Source organism: Gossypium hirsutum, chromosome A04 (assembly GCF_007990345.1).
Source record: "Gossypium hirsutum isolate 1008001.06 chromosome A04, Gossypium_hirsutum_v2.1, whole genome shotgun sequence".
Taxonomy (NCBI): domain Eukaryota; kingdom Viridiplantae; phylum Streptophyta; class Magnoliopsida; order Malvales; family Malvaceae; genus Gossypium; species Gossypium hirsutum.
This window is the reverse complement of record NC_053427.1, coordinates 82,924,208-82,944,049: the sequence shown is the minus strand read 5'-3', so window position 1 is coordinate 82,944,049 and position 19,842 is coordinate 82,924,208. Positions and strand designations below refer to the sequence as shown.

Here is a 19,842-nt window from a genome sequence, read left to right as displayed (position 1 = left end):
TGGACTTACTAAGTGTAAAGCTTACCCATCCTCTCCATTTATTTAGTATTGGCAGGTCGGCTCGGGGTTGGAGATCATCGGAGGCAAAATCACACTATCAAACTATCATTTTTGGGAGAATTAATTCAAATATTAGAAATATCAAGTGAGTGGCATGTATAGGAAGTTAGTTTGTGATATGTATTAGTATTATGATTTTGACCATACGTATCAGTCTACATTGAGTTATTGTATATGATCATGAGATGTGGTCATTATCCATTATGGTTTATAAGTTTAATTAATCATGCCATTTCCTATGTTTTGATGTGATGATATAGTTAGCTTTGTTTGTTATGCATGATTGGTAATACATCAGGTAAGTTAAATGCAGGCTAGTGGATCATGAATTAAATTGAAATGAGTAATGTTGCCTTGAATATGGATGTTTAATGGACAAATTGGTAACTACGTTATGATGGTATAAAATGAGAATAAGATTTAGCATGTCTAGTTCTAGTTAATGTAAGAATGTATATTATATACAGGATGGTAAGCAAATATGTTTAAAGTGAATGACATGTCATTGCATGATTATGGATGTGTAAGTGCTCATTTATGCCACGTTATATGTCTTTAAATATGAGTCTATGCATGTGTTCGAAAAGTTTTGAATTAAATGAAATTTTATGGCCCGATTTTCGTCTATATGTATGGTTAAGTCTGGTAATGCCTCGAGCTTGAGTCAATAGACTGTATCGGCACAGGAGCCTGAGTCAATAGACTTGAGCTTCTTGAAGCTCGATTGTTGCATATCAGTCTAGACAAAAGGAACACCCTTACACAAAAGCTAAGTCAAATAAGCTGCAATCAGGGAGAACCCCTCGACAAACTTCCAATAATAACCTGCAAGACCCAGAAAATTACAAATTTCAGATACGTTCTTAGGCTATTTCCAATTAAGCACAGCCTCAATCTTCCTTGGATCAACTCGGATCCCCTCAGAAAAAACTACGTGCCCTAGAAAAGTCACCTCACGCAACCAGAACTCACACTTGCTCAACTTAGTGTGAGCTGTTTCTCATGAAGAATCTGAAGCACTAGTCTAAGATATTTATCATGCTCATCCTCGGTGTTAGAGTAAACGAAAATATCATCAATGAAAACCACGACAAACTGATCCATATATGGCTGAAAGACTCGGTTCACTAGATCCATGAATACAACTAGAGCATTCGTCAAACCTAAAGGCATAACTAGGAACTCATAGTGTCTATAACGAGTCCTAAAAGTAGTCTTATGAACATCAGCTTCCTTTACTCTAAGCTGATGATATCCAGAACAAATATCAATATTTGAGAACACTAAAGCCCCTCGAAACTGATCAAACAGATCGTCGATCCTCTGAAGTGGATACTTGTTCTTCACTGTCAGCTTATTCAGTTGCCGATAATCAATACATATCCTCATGGTCTCATCCTTCTTCTTTACAAACAGAACCAGTGCCCCCCATAGAGACACACTAGGGCGAATGAAACCACGATTCAAAAGTTTTTGAAGTTGAGTCTTAAGCTTTGTAAGCTCCATTGGTGCCATTCAGTAGGGAGCAATGGACACCGGAGCTGTACCCTGTAAAAGCTCAATGTTGAGCTCAACTTCTCGATTCAGAGGTAAACTCGATAACTCTTTAGGAAATACATCTGAAAAATCTCTCACTGTTCTAATATCCTTAATAGAAGAGTCCTCAGAAACAGAAACATCGATGTAAGTCAAATACGCTTCACACCCTTTCTAAACCAGTTTCTCAGCCACAAGAGCGGAGATTACGTTGGATAGATAATCTCGATGCTCATCGATCACAACCACCTTCCTGTCATCCTCGGTCCTCAGAATAACCCTCTTAGTTGCGCAATTCAAGCTTACTCGGTGCTCAACTAAATAGTCCATACCCAGAATTAAGTCGAACTCCCCAAACGAAAGCTCTATCAGATTTGTCAAAAATATAGTCCTTTGTACCTCTAAGAGAACATCTCTATAAAGTTTAATAACCCGAACAATTTGCCTCAATGGACTCAGTATAATAATCTCACTAGAAGTGTGCTCAATAGAAATCCCCAAGTTTTAAGATACAATACTAGCTACATAAGAGTGTGTAGAACCTATATTTATCAGAGTAGTGTAAGGTACATCAAAAATAAAGAACGTAACAGTAATAACATTAGAAGCATCTCTATTTTCTCGGCGTCGTGCAGCATAAACCAGTGTAGGGTACCTCGCCTCAATCTGACTTGCATCTCTGTCCGGTGCTCTCTACCCTCGGCCCATACCATTACCACCCCTAGCTGGTCCACAACCTCTACGTGGCTGCTGAACTGGCTTTTGAAGTTGTATAGAACCCGGTCCCGAAGCTTTCATCTGATCAGCTCACTGTAGACACTCTCGAATCCGATGCTTTATTGACCTACACGTAAGGCAAGCCCCTAACCTCCTCCAACACTCGCCCGAATGGCGCTTACCATAATCTTTTCACGGTTGAATCCCAGTAGGAGCAACAGGAACCCCCACTCTAACCAGCACATTGGGTCTAGCCTTTTTCTTAGGCCTCTGAACAGAACTAGATGGCTCCGACTCTCTCTTATTCTTACCTCTCTCACTGTCCCTATTCTAGTGCTTTATGCGCTTAACCTCTTCGGCGATCTTCGCCTTATCAACCAGAACTGCGAACTCTTGCTCCCTCTGTGGAGCAATCAGAACCTTTAAACTGTCCCTCAAACCGTCCTAAAAAAGGACACACTTCTTATACTCAGACGCCACCATGCCACTCGCGTAATGGCTCAACCTTAAAAACTCAGCCTTATACTCGGCCACTGATCTATCACCTTGCGTAAAGTTCATGAACTCATGCCTACAAGTATCTACATAGCTCACCCTCATGTACTTACCGTGGAAGGTGGTCTTAAAGAAATCCAAGTTCAGATGATCAAGCTGAGTACCCTTCTCAACCGTTAACTACCACTGATATGCCTCGTCACGAAGCAAAGAGACAACACCCTTCAGTTTCTGTTCGAGAGTATAGTCTAAATCATTCATGATCCTCTCAGTGACCTTTAAGCAATACTCGCCACAGTAGGGGTGACTCTAGAAATACCCCTAAACAGCTCAGCACCATTGGACCAAAGTTGTTCAGTTACAGACCCACGACCCCCAGATCCAGAATGGGGTCCAGCGACCCTCTCCAATATCTTCAACATGGCTTGGGACGTGCGTCGTCCCCAGCCGAATGGCTTTGAGACTCAGTTTCAGTAGCAGGTGAAATCGGTGTCACTCATGTCTAAATTTGGTATGCTACCTAGAGAAGAAGACTCAGTTCGAGCCCTCTTACGGCCTCTACCACAGGCACGAATATCAAGTCCACGAGTTCTACGAGTGCTCATTGAATAATTTAAATTTTATTTACATTTTAAAATTTTATGCATCAGTTCCAGTATTTATTAGCAGATATTTTATGCATAATTTATCAGAAGTTCAAAAATGTTTTTCAGAGGTTCTAGTATCTAATTATTTCAGTACAGTTTCAGAAAGTACTAACTATAATGTTTTCAGAGTTTTTTTATCTAAATTTAGAAATATTTATAGGATCGGCACCAGAGACTCGGTATACCACATGCTTTCTCAAATTATTCAAATTATTTGTAAAACCAATTCTTTTTGAAATACAATTTTGGAACCCAAAATTCATAGCTGATGTAACAGCCCGATTTTGGGCCTAGTCGGAACAGTGGTTTCGAGACAACAAATCTAACGTAAGAAAATTTATTTTTATTATATTTTTATGGTCTAAAATTTCACGAAATGATTTTTTGAAAATTTCGTTTGAAAATTTTGACGTTTGGACACTCAATTTAGTCAAAATAACTAAATCGTAAAAAGTGCAAAAGTTGAGTTCTACATGCTAGAGGTGTCCAATTGTTATGAAATTTTAAATTGGAGGTCCTTATATGGTAATTACGCCATTGGTTTATTTTTTGGACAAAAATGGACATGAAATAGGTGAAATAAAATATTTTTAAGTTAGGGGCATTTTGGTCATTTAGTAATTAAAATAAATTAAAAACAAAATTAAAAGCCAATTTTTTTCCATATTCAAGCTATGGTCGAAAATTGCAAAGAGAAACCATGGCTAGGGTTTTTCAAGCTTCCAAGCTCGATTGTAAGTCCGTTCTAGCCTCGTTTTTAATTCTTTTTACATTTTTGCAATCCCCGTAACAAGATCTATCTATTTCTACCATTTATTTGAGCTAGGGTTGATGTTTAAAAATTTACCCATATGCTACATGTGTGTATTTTGATGTTTAAGGGAGGAACATGAATGTTTGTTGCATGTAAAAGGGACTAATTTGTAAAAGTTATAAAATTTGTCATAAAAGTGTGATTTAGTGGAAATTGTGAGCTTATATATTTATGAAAATGATTCAGCTAGGCTTAAAGAACAAATAAATTGAATGAAAATCATTTTACGAGCCTAAGGGTAAAAGTGTAAATATGTGGAACTTTAGGGGCCAAAACATAATTTTTTCATAATGTGATTTTTGGATCAAATTGAATAATGTGACTAATAAATAAGCTTAATGTGATATTATAGATCAAGAAAAATGAGATATGGACCTAGAAAGAGGGAAAACGAGTATTTAACGGTTAGTTCTCTTTTCGGCATTTTTAATATCGAGGTAAGTTTGTATGAAAATAATGCAACATGTTATTATTATATGTTTAATGCTTAAATATTGCATGAAATTTATATGTATATGCATTTGTCTTTATGAAATTGATTCATGATGTCTCAATGACGACTCGACAAAAGTTGGCGTCTCAAAAATCCCGGTTGAACCTTAGGAATAGCTAAGATACGGATATCACGACATGTGAGTATTGTAATATCTCGAAATTTTTTTTACAGTAAGATATTATCCTTGATATAGTAAAATAAGGAAATTTAGTAACAAAAAGGGAAATTCTGAGTTATGTCAATATTGGGAAGTATATTATGATATATTAATTTAAGAGAGGACTAAATTGTAAAAGTGAGAAAAATTTTGTTGCACAAGAGTAAATACTCAAAATTTGAGGGGTTAAAGTGTAAATATGAAAAATTTGAGGGACTAATAATGCAAATATTTTAAGGGTGGAATGATCTAGAAACTAAGAAAAATGGATGAATTAGGACCAAATTAAATAGGTGAAGAGTTATGAGGGACTAGATTGTAATTTTACCAAATTTAAATGATGACTCAATGATGGAATTTTAAAAGATCATAAAGGGAAAAATGGTCAATTGGAAAGAGAGAGAATTCTAGAAGGCAATAATGATGCTAGAGATATTTTGATATTTTATAATTATTTTATTAGTAGATAAAGAAAGAAAGATGAGGAATTCTCATCCATCTTTCCCATGCAAAACCAACATGAGAAGAAGAAGAATAAAAGAAGTTTTTATTTCTTTACAATTTGGTCCTTCTACAAAAAATTCACCATTTTCACCCAAAAATCAAAAGAATTTCCGTAGCTACCCAGAGAGAAAAATGTTAAGGAGACTGTGGGAAGTTAGAATATTAAGTTGGATTCAAGAAATGGAAGCTGAAGGAGAGAGAAAATCAAGATGAAGAATTGAAATCAATAGAACAAGGTAAGAACATCAGGATTCCAATATATTTTTAAGTATGATATTATTGAAAAAGCATGGGATTGATGTTAATATAGAGTTTCCTTACATATGGTCCTATGTTCTTGATATGTTAGTGAAGAGAAAATAAGAGAAAGTGATGATAAATAGTGTACAGAAAGAAAATAAGGGTGTTATAAACATGGAAATTAATGTCTTGCACTAAAACAGTTTTGGACAACTGCAGTGGTCGAACTTTCATATTTAATTTCATATTTAATTTCATATTTAATTTCATATTGTGGAAATCGAATCAGAAGTTGAATAAAAATATGAAATTAAATTTTATTGAGTCTATATTTTCATAGAAGAAACGATGTAAGCAATGAAATTGTAAATTGTGAGATATAACAAATTTAGTTAGACAAGGTCAGAATGATTTTGGGTTCCCCTATTCTGATTTTGGAAAATAATCAAAAATTGGAGAAAAATAATTATGGGCTTAAGTTTATATGCTTAGAATTATAAATGAGTCTATTTTCAATATAATTAAACGAGAACATCATTTGAATCCTGTACGATGAGATAATTAATTTTTAGTGAAGAAGGGTTTGAACTGTCAGACAGTAGAATAGGGATGAATTTAAAGAATAAACTGTACTTATTGGATAAATAAAAAATTCTGAAAATTTTATGGTAAGAAGATATGTGAGTCTAGTTTCAGGGAAAATTAGCGGATTCAAATTTGGAGTTTTTATCTCAAGATAAAAATAATTTAGTGACTATGACACGGATGGACAACTTTGAATAAATTTATAAGTAAATAGTGAAATGATAGATAATGTTACTTATAAGAATGATATATACATTAAGAATGTGGAAGAAAATAAATATATGAATTTTCAACTAGCAAGGGTTTACATTTAAAATGGATAATTTGTAATGTTTAGACTCAAGGACTAAATTGAATGAAAGAAGAACTGTAGGGGAAATTTTGTAAAAATGTAAAAAATGACTAAAATGAAGGAAATCAATTTTTTTATTGATTAAATTAATAAATTGAATGAAATTATTAATTTGGACCAAGATTGGGTGAAAATCGGGGAAAATGAAAAATTTACCAAAATGCCCCTAAATCTTGATTTTTCTGCAATTTTGCCAGGTAAGTTCGTGTAACTTGATTTATATTCTTAAATACTTGAAATGTATATTATTTATGTGAATATGATTTAAATATCCTTTATATGAAAATTGATGAAACATTGATATATTTGATAAAAAGGAGAAGAAATCCCGGTTGAATGAAAGAAAAATTTGATGGATCTCTGAAAAGGAATTGACGGTAAAAAGGATCTAGCCCGGATGGGTGATCCTATCCTGATATAGCCCTCTCGAAGAATACGTGTAAAATGGATTTAGCCTGGACGGGTAATCCGAATTAAGGTCTAAATTTAGCCTGGACTGGTAATTCAGATCCAAGCTCATTAGAGTAATTGTCATTGCATGCGATTTAGCCTGGACTGGTAATCCCGAAAATACTCTATGAGTTTATATTATAGGGGATTTAGCCTGGATTGGTAATCCCGCTATAAGGATGAGGTTCGCGGGAGTGTGCTTTCTGAAATGAAATGCGTAAGACCATGGTAGAAAGATACCATAGCAACATGATATGAAATGTGTAAGACCATGGTTGAAAGATACCATGGCAACATGACGGGAAATGAATAAGACCATGGTTGAAAGATACCATGGCAACGTGACATGAAATGAATAAGACCATGGTTGAAAGATACCATGGCAACATGACGGGAAATGAATAAGACAATGGTTGAAGGATACCATGGCAACATGATAGAAAATGAGTAAGACTATAGTTGAAAGACACTATGGCATCATGTCGAAGATAAATAAGATCGTGGATGAGAGACGCCAAGACATCTGTTGAACAACTAATATTTAGGTAATATGTATCAGATGAAAAATGGTTGTGTGAAATGTTTACAAGAATTGGTCATATGGAAATATATGTACAAAATAGTTGTATGAAATAATTAAGAAGATAGATAAATGAAATAAGTATAGGTACATGGAATTTAATTTATGTTAAGTTTAATATGAACTATTACTGAAATAAATATACATAAGATATATAGAAATGATGGTGCATGAAATATTGATATAACGAAATGAATGATATATGCTTATCAAGAAACGGTAAGAGAATAAAATGTTTTGTGACATGTACATATATGATTATCTTTGATATGTTGATAGAAGGAAATTATGCAAGTTGTGACTATTATTAAACTCAAGTGTGATATGTCGAGAAAATAGGTATATCAATGTTGAAATTATATGAAATATGTACAAGTATACTAACAATGTTGTTGTTTGATGCTTAGACAAGTGCCAAGCTATTGATTGAATGGTAATATGTTTATTTATATGATGCATTGAATCGATAAGTGTTTTTATTGAAAGTTTTTGTTAAATGATATGTAAATCCTAGTAATGCCCCGAAACCCTATTTCGGCGACGGATATAGGTTAGGGGTGTTACAAGTATTGAGATCCCGTATAAGACCATATCTGGGATATAACATTGGCATCAAGATGTGATCCCGTGTAAGACTATGTCTAGGATATGGCATCGGTATCGATAAAAGATCCCGTATAAGACCACGTCTGGGATATGGCATCGACATTAGTATGAGATCCAATGTAAGGCCATATCTTGGATATGGCGTTGGCATCGATATGAGGTCCCGTATAAGACCATGTTTGGGACATGGCATCAGCACCGTTATGAAACTTCATGTAAGACCATAGCTGGGCTGTTGGCATCAATGTGAGACCTCATGTAAGACCACGTCTGGGACATGGCATTGGTATCTTTTCATGTGTATGAGATTTCCGAGTATCCTTTAGTATTTTAAGTGGTTCAACGGGTAATTCAAAGATTGTATCAAAGTTGTGATAATGTAAGATTATGTTACGAAGTGGTACAAGTATGTACGCAAAACTCATGAGAAATGATTTCGGTCTATGATGCATCTTTGGTAAGGATGCAAATAAGTAAGTCATGCTTATGAGATTGAAATTGTGATGACCTTGTGATTATGGGTCTAGGCTTATGATGTATAAAAAAATGTGTTTTTAGCATGATGGTGGAAATGATTTGCAAATGTGTTATAAACTTAGTATCATCATTTTACACTAAAATAGTTTTGGACAACAGCAGTAGTTCGACTTTGAAAATATCCCAAAAATTGTGGAAATTGAGTTGGAGGTTGAGTAAAATATAAAATTAAATTTTATTGAGTCTAGTTTCACATAGAGGAAACAATGTAAGCAAAAGAATTTCATATTATAAGATGTTTGAATTTTTGTGAAATAGGTTCAGAGTGATTTCGGACTCCCTTGTTTAACTTTGGAAAATCATTAAAAATTGTATGAAAATAATTATCGGTTAGAATTTGTATGAATAAAATTTTTAATGAGTCTATTTTCAAGAGAAATAGACGGGAACATCATCCAAATCTCGTACTAAGAGATAATTAATTTTTAGTAAAGAAAGGTCAAAACTATCAAACAACAGAACATGGGTAACTTTCAATAATAAATTGTACCTATTGGCTAATCCATAAATTCTAAAAATTTATTTTAGAAAGATATATGAGTCTAGTTTCAAATGCTTTTAACAGATCTTAATTTAGAATTCTGCAGCTCAAGATATTAATAATTTAATGACTATGACGCGAGTAAACAACTTGACATGAATATAAGTAAAAAGTGCAATTATGATTGCTTTACCGTGAGATCATGATGTGAGAATTGGTAGAAGTATGTTAATAAATTGCTTATTATTTTCATATGGACTTACTAATCTATATAGCTTACCCCTTCCTTTTCATTTCTTTAGTGTTGCCAGGTTAGCTCGAGGCTGAAGATCGTCGAAGGCAGCATCACACTATCAAATTATCAATTTTGGGGTACCGATAAACCTTAAGTGTTTTCAAGTGAGTGGCATGTATAGATATTTAGTCCTTTGTGTTATGTGTTTAATGGTTTGGCCAAATGTATTGGCTTATAATGATTCAACTGTATATAGCCATGAGATGTGGCTTATATTGGTTATGGGTTTGTAAACCTATTTATCCATGTGCAATGTGCTAACACCTTGAAATGTGATCATGTGCTTATATGTACAGACCTTGTGTAACGTGGTTATACCTGTTTTCTATAATTAAGTTGAAGTTAATTAGTATGATGATAACCGTGGTATAAAAGTATAAGTGGTATTATAATAGATAATGCCAAATGAGTATGAGAAACACAAGTATGAGGACATGCAAATGTTATTTTTGGGACTTAATTGAGGATGTTTAATCTTTAATGGGATACCATGTTATATGCCTTTGATGTTGTATAAGTGTGTGAGGGATTAAGGTTGACCAAGGCTTGGAAAATAGCCTAAGTGTTGGCCACACAGACAGAGACATGGCCGTGTGTCTCAGCCGTGTGGAAGACACGGCCTAGCACACGGGCGTGTGTCTTGGCCGTGTGACCTTAAAATATTGCTGACGTCATAAATAGAGAGTTACACGGGCTGAGGAACGGGCGTGTCTGAGCCACACGGGCGTGTGACTCTCCAAAATTAGAAAATCTTCTAAGTGTTGTAAAAAGTTTGTAAGTTCTCGATTTAGTCTCGAACCACCCCCGATGTATGTTTTGGGCCTTGTAAGTCCGTATAAGGGACATTATGAATATGAATGAATGTTTTTAATTTGAACTAAATTTTATGGCCCGGTTTTACATAGTTGTGTACGTTTAAGTCCAGTAATGCCTCGTACCCTATCCTGACCTCGGACTCGGGTAAGGGGTGTTATAGTTGAGTTTTTTAACCTGACTCTGATACCACTAAATGTAACACCCCAAACCCGGCCTACACGTGATGGCTGGATCCGGTGATGTCACAAGGTAGGATTTTGAAAACGGAGTCGTTACGTCAAAACATTCCAGTTTCAAAACTCATATTTATTTATATCTATTTTCGAAGGCTTCTGTTTAATTCATTTATTTGCCCAAACGTAAATACAGCGGAAGTCATTAAACGTTTAATTCGATAATCCAGTTCATTTTAAAAAAAACCAATTTTTGTTAAAAAATCATCGTAAATAAATAGTCAAGTCAAAACCAAATCCCAAAATAAGATCAAATAGTCCAGAGAGTTCATTAATTACAAAACTCTGGAAATAACCCTTAAAATCAGTATAAAATCATAATCAATAACCGATTATAAACTCGTGGTTATCCAAAAAATCCGTCGCATCGATCCGCCTAAGTCTATGGAATAGTTGAACAGAACAAAAAAATAGATGTGAGTTTTCATAAACTCAGTGTGTAACCCAACAGAAATAGACATAAAATTTATATAAAAATCAATATAAATAGTTAGATACAGATTCAGACTCATGTCTATTTTAGATACGGATAACAGAGATAGATATGCAGACTAGATAAACAGAATCCTACCCCCATCCTCTACACACCAACTTCGACCACCCCATCACACCATGTGGGGTTAAAAACACCCACCCAGCCCTATATACCGTATCGTGCCATTATGACACATATCAGATAAAGTGCAGCTAAATTGCCAGAATATAGGCAGTGAACGCCACACAAAACACTTCTTCCATATATATAAATCTGGCCTTAAGATAGATACAGAATACATGTATAGACATAGATATAACATTCTTATCATGTTTGTGTACAGATATCAGATAAACATATAGCAGAATAATCAGACATGCATAACAATATCCTACTAAGAGCATACTATTAGAATGACAAATCACAAAATCTAGGGTTTAGCTAGCCCTTACCAGCCCTACGGTAGGCCCATAGTCGATTGGAACGACTCGTACAACCCTAGGAAAAATTTTAGAAATATGGGCCCACATACCTGTGTGGACCCACACGCCCAGATTGGCCTCACCTGTGTGGCCTACATGGCCTGACCCATAACCCACACACAGGTGTAGAGTGCCCGTGTGGGTCCACACGCCCAACTTGGCCTAGCCTGTGAAGCCTACACGGCCACACTCGCACCACACACGGCCGTGTCTTAAGTACGACCATGCCTTTGTTGACCACACGGCCAACTACATGGCTAGGCACACGACCGTGTGGCATCGACAGTGGAGTTTTTCGACTTCCTTTGAAGCTCGTTTTTCTGCATTTTGGGTACACACCTGTTACAGTTTTGATGCAAAATCCTTTCCAGATACCACTAGAACCTAAACTTGTCCAACAAAACACTAAATTAAATGTCTAATTCAATACTAAAATTAAAACCAAGGTTCCGTTCATTCCAACAAATAACCAAACCCTTACCTTCTAATGAACAACGCTGATTCCACACAAGTAAGTCACCAATTACCAATCCGCAATTCCTTGATCTTCTCCTAAAAATAAGGTATACGATATCAATACAACTGAAACACCCACAATTGAAACGAAACTACTAAAGTACTTACCAACAAGCAATTCACGCAGAAAAAATAGAACCCAACGCAAAGATCGACAATAGCCTGAACGAGAAATGAAAAGGTAACGAAAAGAGGGTAGAAATCAAGAGTTGCACAACAGGGAAGCAACTGACGTCAAAAATCATTTTGAGAGGGAGAGAGAACATGAATTTTGAAAAAAAAAGAAACTGATAACCCTCAATATTCCAACTCCCCACTATTTCCTCAATCTTAACCACTTCAGAATTTTAATTCCACCGAAATTCTATCACAAAACTGAGCAAAAATAAAACTCACATCCACGCAGGGATTCAGACACAGAACCTCCAACACACCAACTCCCTACCACTCAAACCAGCAGGCTCATTCTGATATGAATTAATAGACACTTTTATATAAGCTCACTCATCATAGGTAAGGCTTGTACCTAAAATAACAAAGTTTTGCCAAAAGGGGGAATTGGACCCAAGACCTCTCAAACACACATCCAGAACACTTAACCACTGAAGCAGATACACAGTTGTCAGATATTTACAGAAACAAAAATAAATTTATTAGGGTGTTACATGTTGGATTTTTTTCTACCATATAATGATTTGTTTTAGTACTAATATTATCACTATTATTGTATTGTTAATGTATTAAATATTGGAAAATTATTTGATACACTGTTAGTGGAGTTTTTAAACTTCACAAGTAAGGTCAGAGGTTGATAAGTATCCTATGAAAGTATAATAAAATATTTAAAAAAAGACACTTGTCTATTTTTTAATGTTGGTTGTGAAATAAAAAAAACATATATTATTAGTATTTCAAGTACTTACCTTTAAATATTTCATTAAAAAAATTAAATAAATTCTTTTAATATACATGGTTGATTTGGGTTGATTTAAAATTTTCAAATCTCGAGCTCCGGACTTACTCAAATCCACCCAAATGATTGGTGAAAAATCTTTTTTAAGTTATGGTGATATTTAAGTATATGAGAGAAAATGATATTCAGTCTTTATCTTGGTTTCTCTTCCTCAATAAAAGCATACATGAGGGATCACACAAATTTTTTGTCTTATTTTATCTCTTTTGTCCATTTTGTGGACCTTCACAACAAATCACATAACTGTTGCATATGGCTGATTTCCACTGTCCACTTTGATCCATGTTTGATGTATTTAAATTAGAAGAGGAATAGACCTTGTTTAAGAGTAGATCTAGTTTAATTGAGTGGAGTTGTATGCAATTCTAGAAATATGACAACATAAATCTACCGGATTAAAGTTAAATCTAATAAGAGAATCAATAGATCGAGTTAATGCGATAATAATGGTTTTAATTAAAAAGAAATTTCAATTAACCAACCTAGAGTCAGTTGCTCTTACTATCAAAAGAGATATTAGCATAATTTAGGGATTTCTACAAAATACTAAGTGAATGAATTGCATAATTTAGATTGATAGTGACAGATGAAATCTAGGTAAATTCTTTCCTGGGTATTGTTTTGCTTCTTAGTTGTTTATCATTTATTTTCGTGATTTGTTCTTTGCTGTGTTTGTTAGTTAATTAATTTAGTTAATCTTAGTTTTCATCAATCACTAGGTTTATTTGGCTAAATAATAGAAAAACAATAATTACAAGTACTTTTAGTTTTCGTAGAAACGATATTTGTACTCACTGTAGCTATAGTATTAATTGATGGGTGCACTTGCCTTAATGAGAGCTTTAGTTGGTTTCATGGACATCACTAACATATAATGATATATTTTAGTACTAATATTATCACTATTATTGTAGTATTAATGTACTAAATATTGGAAATTTATTTGATATATTGTCAGTAGAACTTTTAGAATCCACAAGTAAGGTTAGGGTATAGTAACATATTAAAAAAATAAATATTAAAAAAAAAGAGACACGTGTCAATTTTATGGCAATTATTTAATGTGCCATGGAATAAAAAATATATTGTTAGTATTCCAAATACTCACCCTAAAATATTTCATTAAAAATATTAAATAAATTCTTTTAGTATTCATGATTGAATTAGGCTAAGGCTTAATTTCAAATTTTCAAGCTTAAAGTCGAGCCCGAGCTGGACCAACCCAAATCCACCCGAATGATTGGTGAAGAAATCTTCTTAAGTTATGGTGATATTTATGTACATAAGAGAAAATGATATTCAGTCTTTATCTTGGTTTCTCTTCCTCAATAAAAACATACACGAGGAATCACACAAATCTTTTGTCTCATTTTATCTCTCTTTTGTCTATTTTGTGGACCTTCACAACAAATCACATAACTGCAGCATATGGCTAATTTTCACTGTCACCTTATATACAATGTTGATTTATTGTTCCATTTATCAATTTTGAGTTTAAAGGTATTAGGTTTCTTGGAACTTATTGTACTCATAACACCTTTCTAGATGTAGCTGAAGAATCCATTCATTTTCAAGGTTTAACTTTGAAAATAGCTTACCACTAGGATAAGCTAGCTCCTTTGTGAAGTGTTTTCTTTTTTAATATAGGGTAAATATATATTTACACTTGAACTTGTTTAAATTAGTACTTAAAGTTTATTCTAGTTCAATTAAATACTCGAATCTTGGGTTTTTTGTCCAAATTAATATTTATGGTAAATAAATTATTTGAATAAAATTGAACTATGACATCAAGTTAATGTACTAGTTTGAATTAGAAAACCAAATTTAAATACTTAATTAGACAAAAGAAAAACCTTAAGTATCAATTTGAACTTTGAAGCTAAGTTAAAGTAACAAAATGTATATTTACTCTTTTATATATGTTAGAACTTTTGGGCTCGAAGCATCCCATGCGTTGCATATGTAAAACTCTATATGGGATAGGAGAAATGATAGTATGAAACAGTGATATTATCTATTTCTAATAATTTTATGCTACATCAACAATTTCATCCTAAATTTAAGGATCTTAATTTGAATTTAGTTTTTTTAAAGATGAAAATGATAAATTTCAAGATGAAAATATTGGTGTAACATAAAACAGTTGGAAATGAATAATATCACAGTTTCATACTATTTTTTTTATCATGAGATAGGTACCCATATTTTATAAATAAAAACACCTTAATTTAGAAAACATTTCATTAAAACAACTCTTTACAAGTTTCGGATGAAAAATAAGTGATAAAAAAATTATTATTCTATATACTACCAGTCTTAACATCTTCCTAAATCAGCAAGGAAAATGGATAGAACAATTAAAAAGAAAATGGTAAAGAGAATAGGCAGCATCCGGCTGGCGGCCAAAGCTTCTTAAAATTTAAAACATGAAGGGTGTCGGAGAGAACGCAGGTATAACCATCGGCTCAATGTTATTATTCCTGAAAATTACCCAAAAAGAAAAAAAAACATAATCAAATATTAGGCAGAAAAAGGGTACTTTAAAAAAGAAGAAAAAGAGTAAGTATTACCAACCTGGAGTAGTAGGAATTCTCATCATGGCCAACTCTGTAAGGCTTAGACGTATATTTCCCTTTCGATTTGTTTTTATTGGGAGTTCTCTTTTCCGTAATCTTGCCGTCTTCCCTGATTGCTTGAAGAACCGGTCTCCAATATCGACTTGGTGAGGAGGCAGAGCCACCGCCTGACTTGGTAATAGTACGTTCTGCATGGCGGGTGGTGCGGAGAGAAGCCTTATCCTCATCTCGATGGGATGTGGATGGGCGATAACAGGAACCTAATTCAGAGAAGAACTTCATTTATGGGAGAGGAAAAAAACCACGGAAGAAGGTTCTGGGTTGATTTGAAGTTGAGTGCAGGGGAATGATGCGGGGTTGATGATTATATTTATAGACGAAGAGTAGTGAGGTAAATGATGTTGACACTGATTTGCTTTGCACAAATTATTGAAATGCAAGAACCAATGGCCTTTATTTATTTATTTATTTATATATACACATTTTGTTTTGTTTTTATAAATATTTTGAAACAAATAATAAATTAAAAAAATAAAAATGATAGTTGACAAAAAATAAATATAAAATTTAAAATATATAAAAAATACAAAAATATTTTTTAAATATAATGATAAATTTAAATTTTATATAAATATTAAATAAAAAATAAAAAAAATCCTCCCCGTCTCCCTACCCACCCCCGGCATCCCGCTCCCTCTCTGCTGCAAGCTCATTGTCCAAGGTAATTTTCTCAGCCAGCCTACTAATTTTGAAATCAACGAAAATCCAGTTGTAATACTTCAAATTTGTTCTATTCCAGTGAATATTGGTAAAGAAGGATCTTGATTTTTGCTCCTCTTTTTTTTTTTGGTCTAATATTCCTCTGCAAGTACAAGAAATGAGCCCCTTAATTGTCTTTGCTTAACTGTGCAGCAGAGAGGGAGAGGGACGTGGCAGGGCAGGGAGGGGTAAGAGGTAGACGGGGAGAGTTTTTATTTAATATTAATTTAAAATTTTAATATATTATTATTTGTTTGAATTTTTTATGTATTTTTTATTTTCTTTGAATTTTTTAGAATTAAGATTAAATTGAGATTATTTATATAGGGGAGGGAGAGATAAGAGGTAGACGGGGAGAGTTTTTATTTAATATTAATATAAAATTTTAATTTATTATTTGTTTGAATTTTTTATGTATTTTTTTATTTTCTTTGAAATTTTTTAGAATTAAAATTAAATTGAGATTATTTGTAACTTTTGAGAGTTAATTTTTTTAAATATGATTAAATTAATATAATATGTAAAAGTTAAGGACTAAATTTGTTATTATACTGATTTTTCAATTGCCACGTTACCCTTTTGTTAGTGCAATTAATGAAAATAGACCAGAAAAAATAGTCTCGATTAATTGGGTTACCAATTTAAAAAATTCATAATTTGATGATCAAAAAAGAAAATGACTCATAATTGGGGGACCTGTGGTGTAGTTTATCCAAATATTTATTGGGTAAACTACAATAAGTAGTCATCCAACTATTAGTAAATTTTTTTTGGTCACTTAACTATAAAAAATCATAAAATAGTCACTTAATTATTAAATTTTGTCTTTTTTGGTCAACCAACTATCTTAGATTATTTTGGTGTTACCATTTTTATTTTTTACATTATCTAGCTCATAACCAAAAAATAAATAAAATTAGATAGTTGAGTGACCATTTGTAACTTTTCATAATTAGATAATAAAATATTGTGTAATAAATATATTTATAAAAATTTACATGAAAATAGATGAAGCTTTAATTGAAAGGGGAAAAATTAAAATACTATAAATTATAGTGGTTTGGGTTCCAATCCTATCATGTGTGTATTTTTTTAGATATTATATAAAAATATAAAAAAATCCTCAAAATATATTTATTGTTTTGTAAAATGATTGGATAATTGGTAATTTCTTAAATAAGTTGAGGTTTGATTAATGGGTGACACTTAAATCAATCAACCCCTCCTTAATATGTAGTATAAATAGATAAAATATATAGTTTTTATTTAAAATATTAATTTACTAATTAAAAGTTTTTAAAATAGTGAAATTAGGAGGAGAGGTTAATAAGATATACAATCAACTTTTTCTATAACAATCCCATTTGTCTGCTCAAATTGTTTGTTATAGAGATGACTATTATACACCTATAACAATATGTTGTTATAGAGAGATGCTTGCTGTAAGCTTATCATAGAATTTATATAATTAATTTCCATCAAATAAAGAAAGTAAGAATTATGTTAAAAAAAGTGGGAATCAAATGAATAAAATTAAAAGATGTATAACATGTGCATATATTATTACTTTTATGCATATTTCATTTTACATTCTTTCACAAGTTCATAAATCTAACAAGTTCAATTAAACAATTTGAGTTATCAAATTAATTAATTAATTAATTAATCATTTGTTACTAAATTCAAGTAATCAACTTATAATTTTATGATGTTCCAAATTCATAATAGAATATTTAATTAGGGAACGTAATAGCTTATTGAATTGATATCTTTAATCTCTCATTGAAATTTATTTTTATTTAATAAAATATGATTAATAAATTTCTTCATGTGAAATTTAATCATTTTATTTAAATAATCTTTTAATTAAGATTATTTTTATTTGATAAACGGTAATTAATAGGCTTACTTATATAAAATACCTATAATTTTACTTAAAAATTAGACCATATGTTATTATAGAGAACTAATTTAATAAATAACATACTTCATAACTATGGATATTATTGTTATAGCGAAATGTTGTTATAGCGGGTGATTGTTATAGAGTGGGTTGATTGTATAATATTATTTTTATTAAAAAAAAAGATTTCATATCACTCACTAAAACATAAATTTTAACTAAAAAGTGTTTGGAAGGAGTGGAAACTTATTTGCCATACATTTAGACCAAGTTTGAATCCTAAAACTATTACTGTTAAGAGAATTTTACTTGAATATCACAATTAACTTGAACAGGATGTGAATACCAATAATTATACCAAAAATAATAAGTTTTTTTAAAAGTTGAGTTTTTAAGTGAGAATGTTATTAATGATAATTATTATTATAGATTAAAAAGGGAAAAGAAAAAACCTTTGTCCCTTTTAAGGGTTGTCGACTTGTCATAAATAAGCTATTAGTCTAACAAAAAAATTTATTTGTGACGATAACTTCAAAATTGTACTATCAAATTTGTGGACTAAACGTGAGAAGGTTGTCTATGAACGAAGTCAGAATCTTTTTTACATATGATATTAATTAAGCAATTAATTTTTACAATAAATATTTCTATCTTTGTTGTTGAATTGTGAGGAATCTTGTATTGTTTGTTCCTGCTTCAAAAGTAAAGATATAATCGAGAATATAATAGGGTAATCATCCGGTCTGATAATCTCAAGGTAATCAAAGTTATTTACAATTATCATTTAGCTGGATCAAGTATTTTACTCGTAAGGAGAATTCAACAAATTTGATCTTCTAAAGACAAGTGGTTTGTGAGGTATATTCCTAGATAAAATAATTAGGTAGCGGATACATTAACTGAAATGACTTTTGTAAATGAGAAAGAGTTATGCTTATTTGGCGTTCATCCTTTAGATATGTAAAAAAATTTGTAAAAGGATAGAATAAGAGATATTTTAACCTCGAATATTCGTATGTAAACCTTTTGATAATTTCTTTTAGTCTTCTTTTTATACCAAAAAAAAAATTAACTTTAAAACTAGAAACATTATCTAAAGGGTCGAAGCTTATATTTATTAATATTCTATTAAGTTTTATCATTGACTTACATAATTTATGGATATATATACATACAAATGGTAATGGATATTATATTACAAATAAATTTAGTGTGTTAGTTTGATAGTCAGTGTTCATCGCTTCAAATTTAGTTTGGATTCGAGTCACGTTAATTGCATGGCTGTTAGGACTTTGTCTTTTTCTTGTAATTCAAAAAACAACAGAAACAATTATTTTGTCCTTAATTAAAACAAGCGTGAAAAATTAAATATTAAAAATTTAAATATTGAATTGAAGTTAAAATATTATTTGATATATTATTTAAAATTAATTACGACATATAATTAGATTATTTGATGAATATAGATTTTAAATTATAAAAAAAAATATTCTATATTTTATTCTTAATTTTTAAACATTTCATCTTATTGCAAATAAAAATCAAATTTTAAAC

The 19,842-nt window shown here is 32.0% G+C and overlaps 1 protein-coding gene across 1 annotated transcript; it reads right to left on the bottom strand.

Moving 5' to 3' along the window:
- Positions 1 to 15,277: 15,277 nt before the first annotated feature.
- On the bottom strand, positions 15,278 to 16,071 carry LOC107949381 (uncharacterized). The gene is made up of 2 exons (XM_016884069.2): positions 15,625 to 16,071; positions 15,278 to 15,530 (listed from the first exon to the last, which is right to left on the bottom strand). Exons 1-2 carry the CDS (start codon positions 15,906 to 15,908, stop codon positions 15,470 to 15,472), a joined length of 345 nt encoding a protein of 114 aa, XP_016739558.1. The 5' UTR covers positions 15,909 to 16,071; the 3' UTR covers positions 15,278 to 15,469.
- Positions 16,072 to 19,842: the final 3,771 nt, after the last annotated feature.

What these genes read in the sequence shown, in the direction of transcription:
- LOC107949381 (XM_016884069.2), bottom strand. Translation starts at nt 15,908, where the DNA reads ATGAAGTTCTTCTCTGAATTAGGTTCCTGTTATCGCCCATCCACATCC. An exon ending in GAGAATTCCTACTACTCCAG is followed by an intron (nt 15,531 to 15,624) that starts GTTGGTAATACT and finishes GGTAATTTTCAG; the next exon opens with GAATAATAACATTGAGCCGA.